Here is a 17,469-nt window from a genome sequence, read left to right on the forward strand (position 1 = left end):
TTTGGCAAGATCTATCCTTCATACCTCCATGCTGACTATTACAAAAAAAATAGTTTTCCATTAGGTATTCCTGAATATTATCCCTTATTAAAACTTCAAGTAGTTTCCCTACTATTGAAGTCAGGCTTACATGTCTGTAATTTCCCGGGTGTGATCTAGCTCCCTTTTTAAATATAGGTACCACATCTGCTTTATGCCAATCTTGTGGTACTGAGCCTGTGGAAATGGAGCCCTTGAATATTAATATAATGGTTTTGCTATTACTGAGCTTAACTCCTCGAGAACTCTTGGATTATGCCATCGGGGCTAGGTGCCTTATTTACTTTCATTTTTTCAAGTCGCTTATGAACTTCTTCCTCAGTTAATCAATTGTTCATTAATATGGAGGTTGTGGCTTCCTCCTGCGGCACTACTATTGAACTTGATTCTTCCCTGGTAAACACGGAGGCAAAGAATTTGTTTAATACCTCTGCTTTTTCCTTATCTCCAATAATCTGCCTACCCATCTCACACTGAAAGGGTCCTATATTTTCTTTTCTCCTTTTTTTGTTATTAAGGTACTTAAAGAACTTTTTAGGGTTGACCTTACTTTCTATTGCAATCCTTTTTTCATTATCCATTTTTGCTAATTTGATTGCCCTTTTGCAAATTGTGTTACATTCCTTATAAATCTGATACGATGTTTCTGTCCCTTTTGACTTAAAGAATCTAAACGCCTTCCTCTTCTTGTCCCTTTCCTCCCCTACCTGTTTATTTAGCCACATTGGTTTTGACTTATTTCTTTTATACTTATTACCCAAGGGTATACACTGATAAGTGTGCTTTTCTAACAATGTTTTAAAGACTGCCCATTTATCTTCTACATTTTTCCCTGCAAAAACATCATCCCCTTGTATTACTACTAGATTAGACCTCAGTTTATTAAAATCTGCCTTTCTAAAGTTTAAAGTCTTTGTTGAACCCAAGAAATCTATTTTTTGACAATTTATTTCAAATGAGACCATGTTATGATCACTGTTACCCAAATGTTCCAGGACTTGAATATTTGTTATTACTTCTACATTGTTTGATATGACCAAATCCAGAACTGCCCCTCTCCTGGTTGGTTCCTCAATAATTTGGGTCATATAATTGTCTTTAAGCACCCCAAAAACCTTTTTCCTTTTTTTGTAACGCTAATCTCATTGCCCCAGTCTATGTCTGGATAATTAAAATCCCCCATTATGCAAACATGACCCAGTTTTGATTCCTTCTCCATTTGCAAAAGTATTTTAGCTTCCTCAATCTCACAGATATTTGGTGGTTTATAGCATATTCCCACAAACATTTTCTTAATACTTTTACCTCCACTGCTAATTTCTATCCACAATGTCTCTACATTTTCATAATTCCCTTCATAGACATAATCCCTTATAATAGGTTATAGATCTGGTTTAACATATAAACATACTCCACCTCCCCTTCTATTTGTTCGATCCGTCCGAAAAAGAGAATAACCCTCTAAATTAACTGTCCAGTCATGAGTTTCATCCCACCATGTTTCAGTAATGCCTATGATATCATACTGCTCCCTTGTAGCTATTAATTCAAGCTCCCCCATTTTATCTGTCAGGCTTCTTGCATTAGCAAGCATGCATTTAAGGTTTTTTTTCAGCCTGTACTATTATCTTATCTGCTCCTTCCTTTCTGCTCCCACTTGGTTTAGTCTTTAGAAGTTTTCTAGTATTATCTGTATTTACTATGGGTGTCTCACTGCTTGTCAAATTTGCACTTGCCCCCATTCTACCTCCATACCCCCTTGTATCCTCATCTATTCCATTTAGTTCATTATCTGTTTCATTCCTATCCCCCCTCCATCCTACTTTAAATTCTCCTCCAACCTTTTTAGCATTCTCCCCCCTAGCACAGAAGATCCCTCTTCATTGAGGTGCAATCCATCCCTAGAATATAGATGGCACCTCTCAGAAAAGGAGCCCCAGTGCTCTAAAAACCCAAATCCCTCCTTCCTGCACCACTTTCTTAGCCATGGTAATGATGTAATCAGGAATCCACATGAACAGTAATGACAAGCATTCTATTGAATACAAATTGAAAACATATAACGATCAACTTAATTGAAAACAAAGAGATAGATTGAAAAAGTATAATCTCTATAATGAAGCATATTTGCAACAATATAGTATAGTGGCCAATGTATGAATAGAAAGATAAATACAGTACTAAGTCAACCTAAAATGAATTCATCACGGTGAAACAATGTGCGATCACAGAAGGAACGCTGTTTTAAAAAAAATAGCATTTTTAAAGTGCTATAACGTATAAATATATTGATGTAATGTATACATATTCCTGAGACCATGATGCAATTACTATGGAATGGACATCAAAGAGAAAAAAATAATAATGCAAAGTTTTTAGCACAGATGAAAACATGCATGACAAAACAAGAGAAAAGAATCCCAACAAGTCACAATTTGACTTGATTAAGAATAACTCTAGGAAACATTCATTAACAAATACATAACCACCAGATATCAAAGAACCTGCCCCATAATGTATAGTGGTAATATCCATTATAAAAAGATGTATTTATTTAAAGGACATTGTATTATGGTAAAAAAAAGCCCTAATATAATGATTCTATGATAAAAGGTTATGTATGGTAAATTATAGTATATATATATATATTATATTGTTTCGAAGAGTTTCCAATTACAGAATTGTCTTCTTTTGAGTAGTATACAGCTGCAGCTGCCTTTTTTCGAACAAATCACGGCGCCGATTTCGTGTGCTCTTCTGTTCTCCACGCGGCGTGAACGCGGCCAATCGCCCCAGGCACCCGCGCTTATCGTGGATGTTTTGTTTTAATTTCATGGATTCTGTTTCTTTGGTTGCAATGAAATGAATTCATTGCAATGTGCAAAGTTCTGTGTTACTGTGCTACTGTGTCAATTTCATGTGTTTAAAACCCAGAACACGAAAATGCCATTTTCTGCACTCGCCGCAGTCGCGTCTTAAGGCGGGAATGTTGGAAGAGATAACACGCTATGACATCGGTATTCCAATGTATACAACGCGGGAAGTATTCAAATAACGACCGCTGCAATTGTAATTCACGCCATTTTATTTGACCAATATATAGATACTGTATTTTTTGTGTAGGTTAGGCTGAATGACACTCACTGTACTGTATGGTTACTGTACTGTATGTTACATGATGACAATGGCTAGGCTGAGGGACACTCACTGTACTATATGTGTAGGCTAGGCTGAGTGACACTCACTGTACTATATGTGTAGGTTAGGCTGAGTGACACTCCCTGTACTGTATGTGTAACTGTATGTTACATAATGACAATGACTAGGCTGAGTGACCCTCACTGTACTGTACAGATGCAGCAGCCGTTATTCAAACAAATCAAGGCACCGGTTTCGTGTTCCCTGCTGTAATCCACGTGGCATTAACGCAGCCAATCACCCCAGGCACACATGTTTATCGTGGTTGCTTTGTTTGAATTTCAAGGAGTGTGTGCAATTAAATGCAATGAAATGAATGAATTGTAATGTGTACAGTACTGTGCTACTGTGTCAATTTCAGGTGTTTAAAAACCAGAACACTAAAATGCCATTTTCTGCACTCGCATGCACTCGCGATTTAAGGCGGTACAGTTGGAAGAAATCCCGTGCCATGACGTGTGTATTCCGAGATATACAATGCGTGAAGTGTTCGAATAATGACTGCTGCATCTTTACAGTATGTGTAGGCTAGGTTAAGTGACACTCACTGTACTGTATGTGTACTGGATGTTACATGATGACAACAGCAAGGCTGAGATATCTTAGCACTTTATGTACAGTACTACTATAAGTGTATTTCATTTAGTGGCAAAGAGTAAAAACATCTTAAAAGACTGAAATGTAACGATGTGCTCACCACAAACAAGGTGTGACCATGGGGCCGAGGTGGGAATTTATATAGACACCAACCTCCAGCCACGTGGAGCGTCTGGAGTGTTGATTGGTCATAGTAACCAGGTCGGGATTGGAGAGGTAAGGATAGTCAGAAATACAGTACTTGCCAGGGTCGGGTTGGAGAGGTACAGATGGTTGAAGGTACTTTGCAGAGGTCGGGATTGGAGAGGTGCGGATTGTCGTGGGTAGTCAGGGTTTGCAGTTTAGAAGAGCAGAGTCCAGGAGAATAGCAGAGGTCAGAAACAGAGGAACTAGGAACCAGAGAGAAAGACAAGACTGTGGAGGCAGTCAAACAAACAAAGGTTTATGCTCGAACAAACTTCGAACAAACAAAGGTTTATGCTCAGCCGAATTGCCAGTGTGACGGCTGCGCATATAATGGAGACAAGCACCAATGAGGAAGAAGCAGAGTGGAGGTGCGTCAGCAGTGCCTGTTGTGATTGGCAGTTCCAGTGCAGGAGAAATTTGTGTGAAGGGTCCATGATGGTAAGTGGCGCGGTGACTGCGTGCTGCAGTCGTCACCATGTTGATGCAACCTGGAGGCGGGATCAGATGGCAATGTATTTACCTCAATGTGAGATGTGCAGTTGATGCCTGGTGGAGGAAGGGGTGCATCATGGATGACAGAAGCTTCTTCTCCGCTCTGGTTGACCCAATCACGGGATGGGGTAAGTGCTGGGTGCGCCGAGTGCATTGCGGATCGCGGATCCTGACAGTAACCCCCTCAGGAGCGACCTCCGAGTGTCTAAAGAAGGTCATGTGCGGATATTTGGCGTGGAAGAAACGCACAAGCCTGGGGGCATGAACACGATGGTGAGGAACCCAGGACCGTTCCATAGGTCCAACACCACTCCAGTGTACCACATACTTGATTCTGGAAATCCTGGAGTCCAAGATGGACTGAACCTCGTAAGCCTGTTGGCCCTGGACGAGGAGAGGAGCTGGAAACGAGGACAAGTTAGGGAGCAATGATCCGGACAGCCAGTTTCAATAAGGAGACGTGGAACACAAACGGGATCCACATAGACAAAGGAAGACGTAGGCGGTATGCCCTGGGTTGACTTTCTCCACCATGGTATAGGGTCCAATGAACCTTGGTGCCAATTTTAGCATAGGGACCTTGAGGCGGATATTTTTAGAAGACAACTACACCCTGTCTCCATGGCAGAATTCTTGAATCCTGCACCGGTGATGATCCGCCTGAGTCTTCTGTCTAGAAGTTGCCTTCAAACACACAAATACCCAGTAAGCTCATGTTTAAGCCCCAAAAATTACCACAAAATATATATATGCATGTAAATGCCAGAAATGGAGTGCTACTGGGCATGGCAAAATATACTACAAACAATTGCTGGGAGAAGAAACGCCATAACATTGATATAAACTGGGATCCACAATCAGAAGTGATGACCTGTAGGACCTCATGGAGGCGGAAAATATCTTTGACAAAGACGTCTGCCAGTTTAAGAGAGTTGGGAAGACCTTGTGGCGGTGAGGGGTTAACCAGGCCAATAATAAAGGTATGAAAAAATGTTGTATGGTGCTCTAAAGAAAAAGCCACAATGTAGTAAGCTTGATGTTTGGAAAATTAACCCTTTCAGTAGATAGCTGTCCAAAAAAATGTACTGTATACTTGTATACTATGATCCCATGTAGCACAGTAGTAAGGATATAATCATAAACACCTGCTGGTGACCAGTATTATAAACATCCAATTCCATGAAACAGTAGAGAAGTATCAAAGTAATATCCAGATAAAGTAGATCAGCTGGAATAAACTCACATGAGATGAATGTCCACGATATGCAGTAAGTCCAATGTTTCCAGTGATCCAAGTGTTAAGTGTGCCTCTGTCTGTAGATTAACATGAGGAAGGAGAGAGGAGAAAAATTGAGCACTACATCCAGTGCTGGCAGATCAGCAAATAACAACAAGAATGCGTTCCCATAATAAAAATTAAAGCTCGTTTAATGGATCAAAAATAACAAACAAAAAACACCAACGCGTTTTGGACTATAGATAGCCCTTTTTCACCTTGATAAAGGGTTATCTATTGTCCAAAACGCGTTGGTGTTTTTTGTTTGTTATTTTTGATCCATTAAACTAGCTTCAATTTTTATTATGGGAACGCATTCTTGTTGTTATTTGCTGATCTGCCAGCACTGGATGTAGTGCTCCGTTTTTTCTCCTCTCCTTCCCAATAATAAAGGTATTATGCCCGGCTGGTTAACACTAAACCATGTTGGGACTGAAGGGGTTAAATTGCATGGTCCCCATAATACCATGATTTTCCCTACACTATCTTTGTTGTCCCCATTTTGCAGGTCAGAAGCAAGCTGAAAGTACTGTGAATGTATGTAAAATGTGCCAATTGTACAGTATTTGCAATACACGGGGTAGCTGCTAGCGCCGAGCTAAGCTTAAATTGAATAAGTGTGCCTGCGGTCTGCGAGTGCTTTGTAGTTCTGAACTACTTTTTAAACCCCAATCACTTCAGAGAAAGCCTTAACCACAAAGTTAAGGGGATAAGTGGTCTGCGGTCTAGCTGAAGTGCTCAGAATAATACAATGTATCCTGCAATCTCGTTATCCAATTGACCATAATTGATGGAATCCGTCTGCGGTTACCGAGCCCGGCGAGCAGCGTTAAATTGTATGCCAAGTGGAAACCGGAAGACCACATCACAGAGCTTGTTCAATTAAGTCCCTAAATCCGGCTAGGAGAGAGCTAGCACTCTAATTATTGGAGTGCAGCTAGTTTAAAGTATACGATGAACATGCATATTGGTTTTATATTTGTTGCCCATACAGAACCCACATATAAAAATAAAACTATATTTCAATGGTGTTTTAAATATAAAGACAGGAACCCTTTTCTGTCAGCCTGGCAATGAATCCATTAATATGTAAATATGTTATGGATGAATGAGCTGAGGGATTTCTCATCTTCGTACTTCAAAGGGCACCCTGCTAGGTTGGTGCCTCAGGGTCTAGAGAAGTCCGGAGTTGAAAAGCCTCAGAGACCTGAGGTGTTAGGGTGTCCGGGATATTTGTAAGTATCAGATACCGGTGCGAAGTATTGGCACTTGACACTTGGTAGCCAAACCCCAGACTTGCTGTCACCAGGTAGAGGGTTGGGCCCAGTATGCTAAGCAGTTTAGGTTTTATCTTGACGCATGCTCTTATCAGATCGGGAAGCAACTTCTGCCCTTTTTACAAGCTTCTGGCAAGTCGGGATAGGTGGGAAAAGTTGTTCCCACGAGAGGACTGGCTGGATATGTTAAAGATAGGTCCTTTAACCCTATAAGAATGCCTGAAGCCCTAGGGAGATTCACTATCAGATTCACCTGATTCAACCAAGAAACATCCAAGTTCCAGCGTCAGTGGTTCCAGACTGTGAGGCGTTAGCTACACCGTAACAAAGAATTGCACCCCTCTTCCAGAATTCGTTTGAGCTCGGGATTCCCGAACGAATCCTGTAAGGACTTTCGAAATTATTCTACCGGCGGAGATTTAAGGGTGGAAAGTTGCACCCCTAGTCAAGGATTGTCACATGGCTCAATTCGTGCACCCACTTGCATGCGTCTGTACAGAGAATTTGTTGCTAAGTATTTAATTCCGTGGACATTTGATTTTGTTTCCCCATCCCAGTAAGTGTTTTATCCAGTGTAATTGTGAAGATTGTGTGTTTGTCTTAAAAGGAAATACATTACAATTTATTTTGCCCGCCATGTTGTGCTCAATCCAGAATCATAGTTGGAATCATGTGTTGGTAAGAACTGGTCTATCGTGATAACAGAACTGGCTAGTGCTCCCATCCTGGCAGCACCTGATTATTCCAAGCATTTCCTTGTCCAGACCAATGCCTCTGACTAAGGTATCAGTGCTGTACTCAGCAAGGTGGGTGCGGAGGGGGGCAAATATCCTATCATCTACTTGAGCAGGAAACTGCTACCGTGGAAGTGGCTTATGCCACAATTGAAAAGGAATGCCTGGCCATCGTTTGGGCTCTGACAAAATTACAGCCCTATTTGTGTGGCGATGAGAGGGTTAATCAGGCATAAATAAAGGTATTATACCGGCTGATTACGCCCAACTCGCATTGGGAATGAAGGGGTTAAATGTATTTGCACTGCTGTATTTGCCCTGTCCCAGCCTTCTTAACCCCAGTTTGCCGGCTATATTCTGCCTGCTGTAGTAGAAATACATGTAAACTGTGCTTTCTGATTTTCAGGCACAAGATGGCGTGGTTATCGCCAAAGCCAGCGCTAAGTATGGGAGGTCTGCTGTGTAATATGGGTATCCATTTCAAGCACTCTACACTGTTATCGCAAGTCAATTGAATAAGTGGCTTGCGGTTAGATTTGAAGTGTTTTACCGATACAATATATCCGTACCTTGTTAGCTCGCGTAACTTGAAAGGCTGAAAGTCAATGGCCGTGAGAAGTAGGTCAAGTAATGTGGGAACTAGATGAACCTGGGTTCCCACAAGAAAGCTTTTCAATTAAGCGGGCTTACTCGCGAACGGAGACAGCCAGCACCCTGATTATTGGTGTGCAAGTGTAAATAAATAAACCACACATACATATAAAAATTACAGTTGTGGCAACCCACAACATGATGTTTTAATAAAGTGGATAATACTGTGAATTTAAAATGTACAGGCAGGAACGTTTTTTTCTGTAAGCACCCTTACTAAGTGGGAGCCTCTAAGTCTAGGGAAAATGCAGGGATGAAACGCCTCAGAGATTCGAGGTGTGAAACTGGCCGGGATGTTGCTGAGTGCAAGATTCAGGCACCGAGCATGAGCCATTCACACCTTTGAGCCAAACCCCAGACTCAGGGTCGCCAGGAAAAGGGTGTATTCCAGGTATGCTAAACTGCATGGGTGTCAAGTAAGCACATGCGCTTTGCAGACCGGAACGCCTTTTTTGCCAGTTTTGCAAACTATGGGCAGATCAGGGATTCGTGTGTTAAATGTTCCCAAGGAGGGGATTGGGCAGACATGTTAAAGATAGGGTTGTGAACCATATAACCACACCTGCCGAGCTATCCCTGGTGTGATTCAGATGTAATTCATAACAAAACCAAGCTGTGCAGAGGATTCCGAACGCGTACAGCAGTAGCAATCCAGGACGCAAGGGGTTAATAACATCGCAACCAAGGATTTACCCCAAACTCCGGAATTCGTTAGTCCTGGTGACTCCCAAACTAATTCTTACGAACTTCTACAAAATTCCCTTATTTCACAAAGTTATTAGACCGGCAACCTGCGATCTAGTCAAACGGACTTGAACCAGAGACTGCATTTCATGCGCTTTCTTGCAAAGGATGTTTTATTTAGTTTCCCCATCCAAGTAAGTGTTATATTAGGTGTATTCTAAGGCTGTCATGTGTTTGTCTATCAAGGAAATAAATGACAATTTATTTTGCCCTCCTTGTTGTGTTCAATTGAGAATCCCAAAATTATAAAATTGTTGATAAGTACTGGTCCACCGTGACAATTTGTATGGCAGGTCATTTACTGTGATTACTGGTCACAACCCGTTAAGTTGGCTACAGAGGGTGTCGGGGGAGAATAGCAGGTTATTACGCCCTTGAAGAATTTGATTATGACATACAGCACAAGAAGGGTAGTGAGCATGGTAATGCTGATGGACTCTCCCGACACGACATACCCAGTGAGCCAAAAACCTCAAAAACATCCAGGCTTGCGGAGCCATCAGAAGAGGTGACTGCCACAGAGCCTTCACCTTGAGGGGGGGAGGTGTGACAGTGCGGGGGTAACTAGGTTCTTTATAAAGATGAAGCCCTGTTTTGGTTACCTCTGATACGAGTATAAGAGTCTAGGAATGCCAGCTCTTGAACCCAGTAACTGTATATGCATAATCTGTACTTGAATGCGTGAAAACAGAATTGTATGTGTTTTTGCCTTTCCAGGGATGCCAGCAAGCAGTGATTGCTAGGGCATGAGTTTCAAGGGTTGTTTTGATGAGAAATTGTTGTCAGAATATACCTAGGTAGTTGGGGTCCGGAGTTGTTAGTTCCCCTAAAAATGTACCCAAGAATCATGCTTGGTTCTCGGATACATGTAGGCACAGTGGGCCTCATGCAGTAAGCGACGATTATGTGAAATCGGCAAGCTTATCGATTAGTCATGTTATTGGCGTTTTTCCCTCTCCGTATGCAGTAAGTGCCGAATACATTCAAAATCAACCAGAAAACAAATCCGCCCACTCTCACGATGATGAGCCGATCACACACAGGTGTATCGGCGTGCGTGGCGGGGTGCTGTTAGGTTGCACAATCACAAATCTTGCTGAATCAGGCGAAACAAGCATGTTTTTGATTGCGCGCCATATTTAAAGGCAACGTGTACTGCTAATCATTCTCTGTGTTGTTGGGAGTGAGAGAGAGAGAGAGAGAGACGCACAGAGCTGGACGATTGAAGATTTGCATATTGACTGAGAGACTTGTTGTGTATTGGGTGAGCTTTGTCCTTTGTTGTTTTGTTTACATCTTTGTCTTGTTTTATATGTGGAAGTGTTTCGTGTGATTGCCTGTACATTTCTTGTCTGTTTTTTGTGAGTGCTGGAAGTATGCCCGCAAAGCGTGGGAAGAGTGATGCTGGTGGGAGTGGGAGTGCTACTCGTGGGAGTACGCGTCGGAGTGAACGTACTGTTCAGGGGAGTGATGTTGCTGGTGCACCGAGTGGTGTTGCTGGGAGTGGGAGTGCTGTTGCTGGGAGTGGGAGTGCTGTTGCTGGGAGTGGGAGTGCTGTTGCTGGGAGTGGGAGTGCTGTTGCTGGGAGTGGGAGTGCTGTTGCTGGGAGTGGGAGTGCTGTTGCTGGGAGTGGGAGTGCTGTTGCTGGGAGTGGGAGTGCTGTTGCTGGGAGTGGGAGTGCTGTTGCTGGGAGTGGGAGTGCTGGTGCTAGGAGTGTGAGTGCTGGTGCTAGGAGTGTGAGTGCTGGTGCTAGGAGTGTGAGTGCTGGTGCTAGGAGTGTGAGTGCTGGTGCTAGGAGTGGGAGTGCTGGTGCTGGGAGTGCTGCTGGTGGCGCAGTTGCTGATGGGGTGTCTGGTGGTGGCGTGCTTGCTGGTGGCCAGCTTTTGGAGGCTCTTCCATTGGAAGAAGGAGAGTCCAGTCAGCACCAGCCAAGCTCTGACCCTAAACCTGCTCGGAAAAAACGTGTGGAGAAGCCACGTAATCCTCGCTTCAATGACCAGGAAAATAGGGCTCTTGTCACTGGCATTCTGGAGCACTATGACAGTCTCTATGGACATTTAGTAGGTAAGTGTAACTTTACATTTATTATTCAAATACATGTGATCCTAGGTCATCTGAGTTTTGTTCATATGCAAATATGGGTACACAATATCTTTCTATGTTCATTAGTGTGGAAACACAGCTTTTTATCATGCCTTACAAGGACAAATAAACACAGGCGGTCAATTTGCCAGAACTGCATACAATATGAATGCAACCTTGCTTACATGTATAGGTTTAGTAGTGAATGCTCATGTGCTGCACATATTACACATAAAACAGCATGTTTGCTATCTCTTGGAACAGCTAGCAGTGTAGGAAACTGGTGCTTATATTATTATTCATTTACCTCATATCTTTTATATGTTTTTCAAGGGCGGACAAGTGCAGCAAGCAAAAAAGAAATGTGGGACACAATAGTCATTGGTGTCAATGCCTGTGGGAATAGTGTCAGGGACAAGTATCATTGTCGGAAAAGATTTGATGATATTAGGTCCAAATTGAAAAAGAAAATACAAGACCAACGCGTGCATGCTACTGGCACTGGAGGTGGGCCCACACCACAACGTCTCATATTGACTCCATTGGAGGAGCTGCTTCGGCCAAAATTACTTACCGTCGTCGTGGAAGGCTTGGCTGGTGACCGTGACATTGGAATTTATCCGTCACAATTTCCAGCAGGTGATAAATATTACTGTACTAGGCGTGTCGTTGCTTTCAGTTATTTTGCATATTTACACTGCTTTTTATACTGTCTTCACAATATAAGCATACCTGCATCTATATATGTATATGTCTGATTCTGTATATATATATCTCAAAATAGACATATATGTAGTAGTCCTACTAAAAGCAGTAACTAATATAGCACGTGCCATTGCGTGCTCATTTACATGTGAATTCCCAAAATGCATAGCTGCAGTGGAAGCAATTGATGGTGGGCGAAGATGGGGAACAACAGGGTAGTACACATGTGTAACACATGTTCATGAGAAATTATTAGTAGCTACAGGTACAGAACAGAAATATGTATCATATTATTGTGTATTTTATTGATTTTACTCCGACAAACATGACATTACTGCCTATTTTAATCATGCATCAAAGAAATTGCATGTAACGGCCTACAAACATCACTGGCACTAACACATCTATAGTTGCTTATGAAAAGGTCCATTTTTGCTTTATGTCATATACAGACAGCATAATGAGGCACACGTATCATATGTTATGTCATTGTTTTCATAACTTAAACACTGCAGATGACTACTTAGCTCATCTACCATTGTGTTAAAGCAGCTGCAATTAATATCTCATCACAGCATACACTTCAACAGAGGGGGTGGGGTTCAGCACACACACTAATTACAGCCTCATTTCACGGTCAACTTAGTTCACACCATTTGCACCTGTTTCAAGTCATTGAAAGGTGTGGCTGATTAGGCTTTTTGGGGAAGGGAATACCTTTCTTACAACCTGAATAGCACAACTGAAGTTAATCACACTCATTTGAAAGCTTAACTCTAGCTACTAAATGCCCCAACAACTCATTACTTATCAAAGCGTACGTCACACATTAGTTCACTCATATCTATAGTTGAACTACTATGAAAGACACATTATCACACACTGCATGTGTTGTCTTGTTGAGTCACAGCCACATTCAGGTGTGCCACATCTTCGATTAATGTACCACACATATCCTCTACCAAAAACAACACTTTTTGCAATATGACCACCTTCATGATAACCATTGTGAATGGTCATCTCATGATAGTTATGTACATTATGATACTGATATCACTACACAACATATGATTTTTATGTACTCATTTAATCTATTTATCCTCACGCTTTACTGCAGAAACATAGTATGTTGTATGTTAGGGAACTCAAAAATTCTAAGTACACAGGCATGTACAGTGTTATTACAACTATTTATGTTCACTTTCACACACATTTTCGGTTAAGGAACTGATGTTGTTAGTTAATCATAAATACAGAACATACAATAAGTGTTTGTTCAATATTTACACATGTAAATGTAAAACTTATGTTATTGTTATATATAGTTGCCCCTGGAGGACATGTGTCACCTGAGATGGAACAAGTGTCTTCACCTGGGTCAGCCAGCTCAACACTACTAGAAGGTGAGTGTATCATTTGCTGGCCATATAATATGTGCTCTTCTATATGTTATGTTGTCATGTGCATTATTTGTTTTGCACATCTTCTTTAAATAGGATTACTTAGTGTCAGTGAAAATTAAGTGTAAGGCAACATGTATTGTGTTAGTGATGTTAATTATCATGTAGGACTTCTGAGTTTAGAGCAACTTTTCATTCATTCATATTTCATACTGAGTCCAAACATTATTCGTAAGTCAAGGTAGTTTTTAATGAGGTTATAAAACGTATGCTAACATGTTAGGTGTTACTTAGGACACAGTACAATTACATAGTAACACAGCATACATTAACATGCCATTTAATAATGTGTACATTTCTTTTTAGAACATCATGGTGATGAGGATGATGAGTATGATGAGGATGACGCCACAGAAGAGACTGAAATACAATCATGTGACCATGAAGAGGTGCCAATAGAAACTGTTGTACCGCCAAATCGTCCATCAACTTCCACATACGATGCAATTGTAGCTTCAGAGGGAAAAATAGTGGACGCAGAAAATCGTCGCCATTCAGACATGATGACAGTGCTGGAAAGGATGATTGGACTGCAGGAAGAAACAGTATCACAATTGGCACATCTCCACAGAGTCTTCATTGAAGTGCCTAAACAGTTGCAAAAAATCAACACCTCATTCGAAGCATTAGTTGTTCAGCAAACACAAGCTAATTACTGGAGAATGACTAATGTACCACAATTCAACACCTCCCAGCCAGGATCTGTTCATGCAGGTCAGTTTTCACCACATTCATCTGATCTTCATTCACCAGGCCCAAATGTTACCGGTCAAGTAGCAGACATTGCTGTGCAGGTTCCTGATGACATCCTACCGCTGCCATCTGTACAAATTCAGCAGCAGACACCTACAAAGGAGGCGACAAAAACAAAACAAGACACACATGAAACAGACCAACCATCACTTGTGCAGTGTCTACCAACTTGCTCACATGTGTCACTGGGCACAAGCCCTGTCCGTGAACAGTCACTACCCAAAAGCCCTGTAGGTGAGTCGCTGCCCAAAAGCCCTGTAGGTGAATCGCTGCCCAAAAGCCCTGTAGGTGAATCGCTGCCCAAAAGCCCTGTATGTGAGTCGCTGCCCAAAAGCCCTGTAGGTGAGTCGCTGCCCAAAAGCCCTGTAGGTGAATCGCTGCCCAAAAGCCCTGTAGGTGAATCGCTGCCCAAAAGCCCTGTAGGTGAATCACTGCCCAAAAGCCCTGTAGGTGAGTCACTGGCCACAAGCCCTGTAGGTGAGTCACTGGCCACAAGCCCCGTAGGTGAACAGTCACTGGCCACAAGCCCTGCCCGTGAAGTGCCAGAGGCCACTCAAAGTGGCTCTGTTGTGCCTAAAGTTGGTGGCAAAAGAAAAAGGAAAATTCAAGAGACAACAAGCAGGCCTGTTACTCGCTCGCAAAAGGAACAAAAAAAATAAATGTTATAATTCAGAAAATATGTCTTTGGCCTTGTTTTGTTGACTTCAGATTATCTAATTACTATTGTATGTATGCTGAAGACTGTGTTGTTTCCAAACTTTCAACTATGTTCTTGTACACGTGAAGTTTTGGAAATGTTAACACTCATAATTAATTGTGTTATAAATATTTATGTTGTAATCGTCTGTTCAGTAATGGTCCACCAGGAGCCAGTTGCTAAGTTTAGAGAAGCTGCCATTGACTTTGCAGCAAAACATTGCATTTGGGTGTGTTAATTGATGTAAGAATTGCATATGCATATTAGTCACATGCAATTATTAAAACACCTAAGTAAGTGCAAACATCTTTCTTGTACGTGTACAGCAGGATTATGTGTAAATTATTACTTGCCTTGCTTGGCCATTGTAATTTTGTCCTTTAATCAGTTGTGTGTTCGTTTCTATAACATCTCAGAATGTATAATAATATATATACACACACACACACACACACACACTGAGTGAGTGTGAGTGTGAGTGTGTGAGTGTATATATATATATATATATATATATATATATATATATATATATATATATATAGTACTATATAAACTGGTATACACAAACTAATACACTTCATGCTTCCTTGTGAAAACACTATTTTAATAATACAGGCCTAATGTTTGAGAAATATCCTAAGTATGAGACTCTAACAGTATTGTGCTTAAACAAATGTTTATTACTTAATTCAATCATGTTTCTCACCATTTAAATAGGTTTCATACAAGGTATACTTAATGCCATCAATGTTGTGTGTACTCCTGCAATATAAAAAAAAATAAAATATTATATATAAATATATATATATTTTTATAAGAGATATATTTATATATATATATATATATATATATATATATATATATAAATATATCTCTTATAAAAATATATATATATACACACGTATTTAAACTCATGCAGACAGGGAGTTAACCAGACTTTCACATACACACAGAAATGTAAGCGGGGAAAAAACATTTCTTTTTGCAGGTGTGTTTTTACTGATATGCCTGGCTAAGAAATATTTTCACACACTGGTCTTTGTTAGTTTTCAAAAAAACACTATGTGAACGCATTCACAGTCTAGGGATGTTTTTCACAAACGAGATAAAAGAAGGAGAAATGTTTCTCCCACAGTCCCATATCACGAACCACAACTGTTAACCCAATTAGACAAACAAATCCAATTGGCGTTTGAAATAAGGAGTCAAAGTAGTTAGTTTTGTTGACCTTGACAAGGAAAAACAGGAGTTTGTTAGCCATTCAGCACATTCATTTTGATGAGCAAATAACACAGACCTGCACACAGCTTTTGTGCTACTCAGACATGGCTGATGAATTCGTTAACAATATTAATCCCCTTTTAGGGTATAAGTACATGATCTGTGAAGCCATCTTGAACAGTCGCGGACAGAAAGCAAGCACACGCCAAATCGATGATTTCATTCGAGCAAAATATCCTTATTACCAAGACCGTAAGCATGCACGGAATTTTAATTCCTCAATAAGATTCACTTTATCAAGTAATGACTTTTTTGAACGTGACCAGGATAAGCTACAACACACCTATGGTTTCTGGAAGATTGCCCCGGAAAAACAATTTCTCCTGAAAGACGGCACTTATATTGTCGTGAAAGGCATATTTATTCCTAATGGCAATAGCAATGTATCCGCTACTACTGATCCGTTTGAATCGATACGTGCTGCAATATCTGCAGCCTCCATTCCTGAAACCCACATTGTACAAGAACAAAAGTACTATGATTATGTACCAAGCCTTTCAGCTGAAATTGCATTGGAATGGGAACCGGAAGAAATGAACCTACCTCCCGACCAATTATTTGAAGAAAGCAGTGGCGATTCCTATGAGCGCATCCTGGATGAGATATGTGCCATACTGGATTCAGCGGTTGGGTTAAGCGTGGATGAAAATGGCTTGCATTTCTGGAGCGACCAGTTGCAGCCAGGCGAAGAGTTAATTCTAGAAGAATGGTAAATATAACAATCGTTATGCGTTGACTCTGCGTTTAAATTTTTTTTTTTTTTGTAACCACCATTTTCACTTTCAATGCGTGGATACAGCGTAACATTGCAGACTGCATAACATGTAGCGATCACAAACAAATTGTTTCCTAATACAATATAGTAGGACCTGAAAGAGTAGTACACATTGCTGACGGAATAAATATACGTACTTTCCTATCCCTTTAAACATATTAGCAACATTTTACCATTACTCTAACACATACCTGTTTTGTTATCATGCAACATCTACAACATTGAAAACCGGGTCCACCACGTATGACGTGGGACCCTTGTCATGGGCCAAGGCGTCCTTAAAAAGGATTAGTGATGTAAGTCCCGCCCCCAAGCGACGTGCGCGCCTCAAAGCCTATTGGCTGTCATGTTTTGTTATAGTAACGGTAACTGCAGTGTGTGATGCGTGCGGCTCAGTGTTTGTAGGCGTACCCTGGGCGTTAGCCGAATGTTAATTGAGTGGGAGGAGTGTTAGCGTGCGTTTCACGCTGGCTTAACATGACGTCACACGTATTGCATTTGCGCATTGTGTTATCGGCCGTG

The 17,469-nt window shown here is 41.1% G+C and overlaps 2 protein-coding genes across 2 annotated transcripts in view; both read left to right on the forward strand.

The window, feature by feature from the left end:
• LOC142465292 (vomeronasal type-2 receptor 26-like) overlaps positions 1-17,469 on the forward strand; it is a 166,319-nt gene that overhangs the window by 87,058 nt on the left and 61,792 nt on the right. The window lies entirely within an intron of this gene.
• On the forward strand, positions 13,312-14,875 carry LOC142467896 (uncharacterized). Its single transcript, XM_075573857.1, has 2 exons — positions 13,312-13,384; positions 13,748-14,875. The coding sequence occupies exons 1-2, from the start codon at positions 13,336-13,338 to the stop codon at positions 14,851-14,853; spliced, it is 1,155 nt and encodes a 384-aa protein (XP_075429972.1). The 5' UTR covers positions 13,312-13,335; the 3' UTR covers positions 14,854-14,875.

Source organism: Ascaphus truei, chromosome 1 (genome assembly GCF_040206685.1).
Source record: "Ascaphus truei isolate aAscTru1 chromosome 1, aAscTru1.hap1, whole genome shotgun sequence".
In the NCBI taxonomy this organism is placed as follows: domain Eukaryota; kingdom Metazoa; phylum Chordata; class Amphibia; order Anura; family Ascaphidae; genus Ascaphus; species Ascaphus truei.

Excerpts from the sequence above, each read along its gene's own strand:
- LOC142467896 (XM_075573857.1), top strand. The coding sequence starts at position 13,336 with ATGGAACAAGTGTCTTCACCTGGGTCAGCCAGCTCAACACTACTAGAA. Across the intron at positions 13,385-13,747 it reads CAGCTCAACACTACTAGAAG|AACATCATGGTGATGAGGAT; the intron begins GTGAGTGTATCA and ends ATTTCTTTTTAG.